Here is a 7,500-nt window from a genome sequence, read left to right on the forward strand (position 1 = left end):
ACAAAATCTCAACATGAACAACAACAACAACAACAACAACAACAACAAACAGAAACTACTATAAAAGATGATAATAAAAATGGGAAAGGGAATTATAATTTTAAATCATTTTTATTAATTCTTTTTTCAGCAATACTCATTAGAATAATTTTATTTTACCAAGGTTTTGATCAACTATTTTCAAATAGAAATGAAATTACAACACCTTTAACAAGTTTTAAAAGATGTATGTAATTTATAATAATAATAATAATAATAAAAATAGTTTATTAATTATTATTTTTTTTTTTTTTTATTATAAAAAAAGTGGTTGAAGGATTACATTTAAGAGAATTGGGATTATCACCATATGCAGGATCAGCATATCATCAACCACCATTGGTTTTATTATTATTTTATCCATTTGTAAATAGTATTAATATTAGTAATAATAATAATAATAGTGGTGATGGTAATAATTATTTAATATTTGGAATATTTGAAAAATCACAAATTTTATTTTTAATAATTGATTGTATAATTGCAATAGTGTTAAGAGAGATTGCAAAACAAATACCAAGAGTATTGCCAAAGGAGATGAAACCGATATCGGCCAATAGTAATCTACCAAATATAACAGCTGCATTATACTTGTTTAACCCATTCACAATTTTCACATGTATTGGTATGAGTACTATAAATTTAACAAATTTAGCCATAGTTTTGTCATTGTATTATTCGTTGAAAGGCATGATATTTCAATCGGTTTTCTCTGTGGCAATGGCTTCCTATCTATCGATTTATCCAGTGGTTTTAATTTTTCCATGTGCTTTAATCTTAAAACATCATTTCTTTCCACCTCAACAAACTCAACCTGTAGCTCAAAATCAGTTACCATCTGATCAATCAAAACAATTAAAACAATTACTTGAAAGAAATGAAAGACCAATGTTATTACTATTTTATTTTAGAATTTTAATCTTTTTCCTCCTTTCAATATCTTCCCTCTTTTATCTATCTTTTACTTTTTTAAATAGTTGGGAATTCTTTGAAAAATCTTATAAATTTACATTTTTCGTTGAAGATTTAACTCCAAATATTGGTAATGTATTTTATTTATTATTAAAATATATATTTATATATTTATATATATATAACATATATATTAATATTTTGTTTATTTTTGGTATAGGTTTATTTTGGTATTATTTTATTGAAGTATTCGATCATTTTAGAAATTTATTTTTATTTATATTTCAATATCATGTATTTATCTATTGTATACCATTAGCAATAAGATTAAAAGATCATCCATTATTTTATTTTTGGTCATTATGTGCAATCATTGCAACTTTTAAATCTTATCCAGCATTGGGTGATACTGCATTACATGTCTCATTATTACCATTACTCTATCAACCATTGAAAGGTGTAAAATATAGTTTCATTGTTATTGTTGTCGCTATTTTCGTTACAGTTTTAGCACCAATCCTTTGGCAAATGTGGATTTATCAAGGTACTGGAAATGCAAACTTTTATTATACAATTAATTTGGTTTTCACTATCGCCCAAGTTTTATTGATAGTTGATTCTTTATCTGTACTTTTAAAATTAGATTATGTAAATAAAATTAATTTAAAAAATAAATTATTAGAAAATAATCAAATTGAACAACAACAACAACAACAACAACACCAACAAGAAAAAGAAAAAGAACAACAAGAAAAAGAACAACAAGAAGAACAACAAGATGAAAAAACTGATCTTGAAAGTAGTAGTCAAAAAATTGATGATAATAATAATGAAAATAATAGTGAAGAAAATGAAGAAAAGTAAATAAAACAAAATAAAACAAAATTAAATAAAATAGCAATTAAATAAATAAAAAATTAATAATAGTTATTTAATTTTTTTTTTTTTTTTATTTTTATTTATTATTTTATATAATCTTTTTTTATTATTTTTGGAGACAGCCTATTTACATAAACCAAAGAAAGGGCAATAGTAAAATAATTATTACTAAATCTTTAAATACTAAACAAGTACTAATCAATTGTGTAAAAATTAATTTTTATACAAAATTGACCCTTTAATACATTTATTTTTATTTTTTATTCTAAATGTGGTTTCTTTTAAAAATATTAAAAAAAAAAGATAATCATACTTTATTTGTTTTTTATTTTTTTTATTTTTTTTTTTTTATAAAAGTACCTTTTTTTTAATTAATTTAAAAAGAAGAAAATAATTTAAAATTATAAACTTTACTAATTTATTAATGTTTTTATTAATATTTTAATTAATATTTTTATTAATATTTTTAATAAAAAATAAATAAAAATAAAAAAAAAGAAATATATATAGAGTTTTTTTTTTTTTTTTTTTTATTTTTAAAAAGATATTAAAAAATTTGGATAATTTTAAATGACTATCATTGGTATGTTTTTTAATTTTTTTTTTTTTTTTTTTTTTTTTTTCAAATAAAAACTAAATATTTAAAAGTAAAATTACTAATTAATTATTTTTAAAAAAAGGAAATCTTTCTTGTATAAATCATGTTGGATTAGGTAATTTTTCCAAAAAATCCTCAAACTATTCAAATTTTTCAAATTCTATTTCTTTTGGAAAAAATCAAAACTCTGACCAAATAATTGATGCTGTTCTTGGATTAATTATAAGAGATGGTGGTATTGTTGATGGTTTGTTTGGTAATGGAAGTTCATTGAATAAATTTTTCTCACAATTTTTTGGAAAATCAAGTTAATAAAATAAAAATTTATTTATATTTATTAATAAAACAATTAAATTTGACACTTTTTTTTTTTTTTTTTTTAACGATTTAATTTTATTTATTTTTAATAAGAATACAGTATATAAAAATAGATCACTAGGAAATAATACAAAATTATATAAAAAAATAAAAAAACTGTTTTGGACTTTTTTTTTTTTTTTTTTTATTTATAAGGTAATAATTTCATTTTGAAATTTAATTATTTATAGTTCATTTTTTGCAATTGTTTTTATTTTTGGTAAAATAACAATTTTATCAATAGATTGTCCTTCAAAAAAAAAAATTAAAAAAAAATTAAAATTAATTTTATTTTCAAAACAATATTAAGCTACAGATTAAATAATAACAAAGCAAATCTAGAATAGTTAGAATATTAAAAAATAAATAGTTAAAAAGAAATTTTTTTTTTTTAATTAAGATATCACAACAACTACAGTTAGTAATTATAATTTGAAAGACGCATGCAATTTGAAGACAAAGTATCACATTATACGATACTTAATTTTGTTATCATATCATTCAGTAACACGTTTATATAATAAATGGCAATGTTATACATACATATATATTAGAGATAAAATTAAATTATAAAATAAATAAATTGCAATAACGACACATTTTTATGAATTATATATATGATATAAATAATTAATTAAATAAATAAAGATAATTTATAAAATAAATAATTTAATTATAAAATAACCGATAAAATAAATAATCATTAAATTATAAATTAAATAAATTATAATAACGACATGTAAATGAAAGTATATTAAATAAATAAATAATAATTTATTTAAAAAATAATTTAATAATCAAATAATTTAGTATATAAATAATTTTAAAACCAAATGACTTTGAAAAAAAAAAATTATAAATAGTTTAGTAAATAAATAGTTTAATAAACAAATAATTCAATAAATAATAGTTTTGAGCAACAACAAATAAATTATATTGTAATAAATTATATTACATTCTCAAAGATGAACGATCAAAAAAATATTTCAATCAATGAAGCTATCAAGCAATTTCCACAAGAATTCAACAATCGTATTGGATTCGAATTAAATAGAATAAACACCAACCTTAGATTCTCACATTTCGAGGAACAAAGAGGGAATATGTTTTTTTTAATGTCAAATTTGAATGTTTGAAAAAATAAAATTAAAAAAAAAAAAAAAAAAAAAAACAAATAAAATATTCCACATTTAATTCATTTATTATTTGGATTTAAAAGAAAAAATAATAAAAAATTAAAGAAAAAAAAAGAATTCAATTCAATACAATCAATTTTTATATTAAAAATATATTAAATCAACTGTGTAAAAAAAAAAAAAAAAATTAAAAATAAAAATGAAAAAAAATTATAAAAAAAAAAAAAAAAAAAAAACCTTTTAAAATAATCCAGATTTAATTCATTTATTATTTAATTTGAAAACTTTAATAAAAAATAAAAATCTCATATGTCGTTTTGTTTTTTTTTTTTTTTTTTTTTTTTTTTTTTTCAATTTTTTTTTTTTTTTTTTTTTTATTACTTTTTTTTTTTTTTTTTTTTTTTTTATAACAAATAAATAAAAATGAATAAAAATAATAAATCTTTTAATAATGAAGAATCAGTATCACCAGAATTAACAGGATCAGTGATGTTTGATTCTACAGATTGGATTAAATTAAAAACTTTACAATTATTTTCAATTATAGATTCATTCAAGATTAGTTTATTTCTAGATGAACAAGTTACTCTAGTGATTGATAGACAAATTAGTGGACCATTTAGTTTAATATTTACATTACAACAATTAAATGAAAGAGGAATTCATAACTTAACATATTTTGAAGATTTAAAAGTTACCGATAAAACTAAATCAATTATTTTCCTTTGTAGGCCACGTTTAGAATTAATTCAAAAGATTTCACAATTTATACAACAACAAAAACAAAACTCTTTAAAATATCATTTAATTGCAATACCAAATTTAGATGCTTCTTCAAATTATTTATTAGAATCTGAAGGTTTATTAGATTGTAATTATCAAATTATAATTTTATTATTACACTTTTTTTTTTTAATTAAATCTTTATTAATTTTAATTTTAATTTTAATTAATAATAAATAATAAATAATGAGATTAGATTTAAAAATTGAATCATATGATTTTGGATTTATACCATATGATAATGATTTATTTTCAATGGAAATTGGTGATTTTTATTCAAGATGTTTTGTAGAGAATGATAATTATCAATTAAATTCAATTGGTAAAAGTTTTATAAAATTACAACAACTCTATGGACCATTTAAAACTATAGTTGGTAAAGGTAGTAAATCTTTAATAATTTCAGAACATATTCAACAACTTCAAACCTTAATACCACCAATTGAACAAAGTAAATTGAAAACATTGATTCTTATTGATCGTACAGTCGATTTAATACCATTACTATGTACACAACAAACCTATCAAGGCTTAATTGATGAAGAAATTAAAATTTCAAATAGTCAATCAATTATCATTGAAAAGGATATTGAAATTAGGGAACAAGTGTTAGTAAGTCCACCAACTCAAGAACCAAAGAAATTTGAAGAACGTGTTGTTAGAATTGAAAAAGAAAAGAAAAAGTTACCATTATCACCATTTTCAGATTTATTCTATCAACAAGTTAAAGATTTATCATTTTCAAGTGTACCAACGATGTTATATTTAAATGCACAATCAATTTCCAATGGTATGAATGAATTAAAGAAATCCAATAGTCAACTATTATCTCTACCTGAAATTAAGAAACTTTTATCAAAAATACCAGATGTAAATAAAAAACAACAACTTTTAGAACTTCATACTGAAATTGTTCAAGAATTATTAAAACGTGTAAATTCTGATGACTTTCATCAAAAAATATCCATAGAGTTTGAAATGTTATTTCAAATGTCAAATAATTTTATTGGTAGTAATGGTAATACTGCTTCATCAGTTTTAGACTTTATTGAGAATTTAATCATTAGAAAGAAACCAATGTATCAAGTTTTACGTTTACTATCAATTTGTTGTTTAACCGTTGGTATTAAAGATCAAAAACAATATGAAAATATTTTAAAATCATTTATTCATGTTTATGGTATTCAAGAAATGACAACTTTAATGAGATTAGAAAAAGCTGGTTTACTTGGAAATAATAATAATAATAATAATTTAAAATTTAAATTATCTTCACAATTATTTAAAAATTTTAATTTAATAATTGACAATAATGAAAATAGTAGTAGTAGTGGTAAAGAAAATGATAATGATAAATTAAAAGAATATGATCAAGTTTATCAAGGTTATATACCTTTAATTACAAGAATCATTGAAGAAGGTCAAAAAAATAAACAACAAGGTTGGTTCAATAAAAGTTTAGAATCAAAATTAAATTGTATCGATCAACCATTTTTCATTAAAGAATTACAAACTACCTCAAATTATGATATAAACTCTTTCACTATGGTAATGTTTGTTGGTGGTGTTTCATTTGCTGAAATCTCTTCTTTAAGAACTTTAAAAAAGAAATATGGTAGGGGAAGTGGATATGATTTCATTTTTGGTACAACCTCTTTAATTAATGGTGATAATTTTTTAAAAAATTTATAAATCAAAAAATAAAATATATTTATTTATTTATTTATTTATTTATTTATTTATTTATTTATTTATTTATTTATTTATTTATTTATTTATTTATTTATTTATTTATTTGTTTGTTTGTTTGTTTGTTTAAAAATATTTTTTTGATTTAATTATTTATTTATTTAATTTTTTTTTTTTTTTTTTTTTTTTTTACTCCTTTCCAAATATTTCATCACCAAAGTTTTCTTCATCTTCACCAAACAAATCAGCATTACTTAATTTATTATTATTATTACTATTATTATTATTATTATTTTTATTATTATTATTATTATTATTATTATTATTATTATTATTATTATTATTATTATTATAATTATTATTTTTATTATTATTGTAATCACCATCATTGTTATCATCGTCAATATAAGAATCATTATCATTATCATTATCGAAATCATTACCAATGTCATTATCATTATGACCATTACTATTACTAAAAATATTATTATTATTATCATTATTACAATCATAGCTATTATTACTATTACTATTACTATTATTATTACGATAATTATTATTATTATTACAATTATAGCTATAATTACAATTATAGCTATAATTACAATTATAGCTATAATTACTATTATTATTATTATTATTATTATTATTATTATTATTATTATTATTATTATTATTATTATTATTATTATTATTATTATTATTATTATTATTATTATTATTATTATTATTATTATTATTGTTATCACCAAAAGAATATATCAATTTAAAATTTTCTATTATATTTTTAATTAATGAATAATTGAAACTAAGTATTTGATTTTTGAAATCTTTTAATTTATTATCATTATCAATGATGTTGTTATTATTTAATATTAATAAGGATTTTTGATATTCGTCCATTTCTATATTATCTTGGTTGTTATTTGCTATTTTTTTTAGTATACCATTATCATGAGTAGTTAAAGATGTTATTGTAGTATTTATTAATGTATTATCTTCATAAATTGTTTTTAATTGTCTTTCAATATCAATTTCAACATTTGAAACAATGTCATGAATTTTTTTAAATTCTTTCTTTAATAAAATATTATTTTCATTATATTG

The 7,500-nt window shown here is 18.6% G+C and overlaps 5 protein-coding genes across 5 annotated transcripts in view; 4 read left to right on the plus strand and 1 right to left on the minus strand.

Annotated features, from left to right (window-relative positions):
• The window catches only part of DDB_G0282011 (GPI transamidase subunit PIG-U family protein), a gene marked incomplete at both ends in the record, with an annotated part of 1,854 nt that extends 39 nt beyond the window's left edge, over positions 1–1,815 (plus strand). Inside the window, 3 exons of the mRNA XM_635314.2 lie at positions 1–226; positions 308–1,081; positions 1,172–1,815. The exon at positions 1–226 is cut by the window's left edge and continues 39 nt beyond it. Coding sequence (XP_640406.2) covers positions 1–226; positions 308–1,081; positions 1,172–1,815 — 1,644 coding nt within the window. The remainder of the gene's footprint in view (positions 227–307; positions 1,082–1,171) is intronic.
• Positions 1,816–2,400: 585 nt separating this feature from the next.
• Positions 2,401–2,945, plus strand: DDB_G0282013 (hypothetical protein; the record flags this gene model as incomplete). The annotated part of the gene is made up of 4 exons (XM_635315.1): positions 2,401–2,413; positions 2,511–2,735; positions 2,847–2,904; positions 2,942–2,945. The coding sequence occupies 4 exons, from the start codon at positions 2,401–2,403 to the stop codon at positions 2,943–2,945; spliced, it is 300 nt and encodes a 99-aa protein (XP_640407.1).
• An 805-nt stretch (positions 2,946–3,750) lies between these two features.
• DDB_G0282015 (hypothetical protein) lies at positions 3,751–3,921 on the plus strand (the record flags this gene model as incomplete). Its single annotated transcript, XM_635316.1, has 1 exon — positions 3,751–3,921. The coding sequence occupies one exon, from the start codon at positions 3,751–3,753 to the stop codon at positions 3,919–3,921; it is 171 nt and encodes a 56-aa protein (XP_640408.1).
• Positions 3,922–4,344: 423 nt separating this feature from the next.
• DDB_G0282017 (Sec1-like family protein) lies at positions 4,345–6,396 on the plus strand (the record flags this gene model as incomplete). Its single annotated transcript, XM_635317.1, has 2 exons — positions 4,345–4,792; positions 4,901–6,396. The coding sequence occupies 2 exons, from the start codon at positions 4,345–4,347 to the stop codon at positions 6,394–6,396; spliced, it is 1,944 nt and encodes a 647-aa protein (XP_640409.1).
• A 186-nt stretch (positions 6,397–6,582) lies between these two features.
• The window catches only part of DDB_G0282019 (hypothetical protein), a gene marked incomplete at both ends in the record, with an annotated part of 1,209 nt that continues 291 nt past the window's right edge, over positions 6,583–7,500 (minus strand). Inside the window, one exon of the mRNA XM_635318.1 lies at positions 6,583–7,500. This exon is cut by the window's right edge and continues 291 nt beyond it. Coding sequence (XP_640410.1) covers positions 6,583–7,500 — 918 coding nt within the window.

This window comes from Dictyostelium discoideum (genome assembly GCF_000004695.1).
Source record: "Dictyostelium discoideum AX4 chromosome 3 chromosome, whole genome shotgun sequence".
Classification (NCBI taxonomy): domain Eukaryota; phylum Evosea; class Eumycetozoa; order Dictyosteliales; family Dictyosteliaceae; genus Dictyostelium; species Dictyostelium discoideum.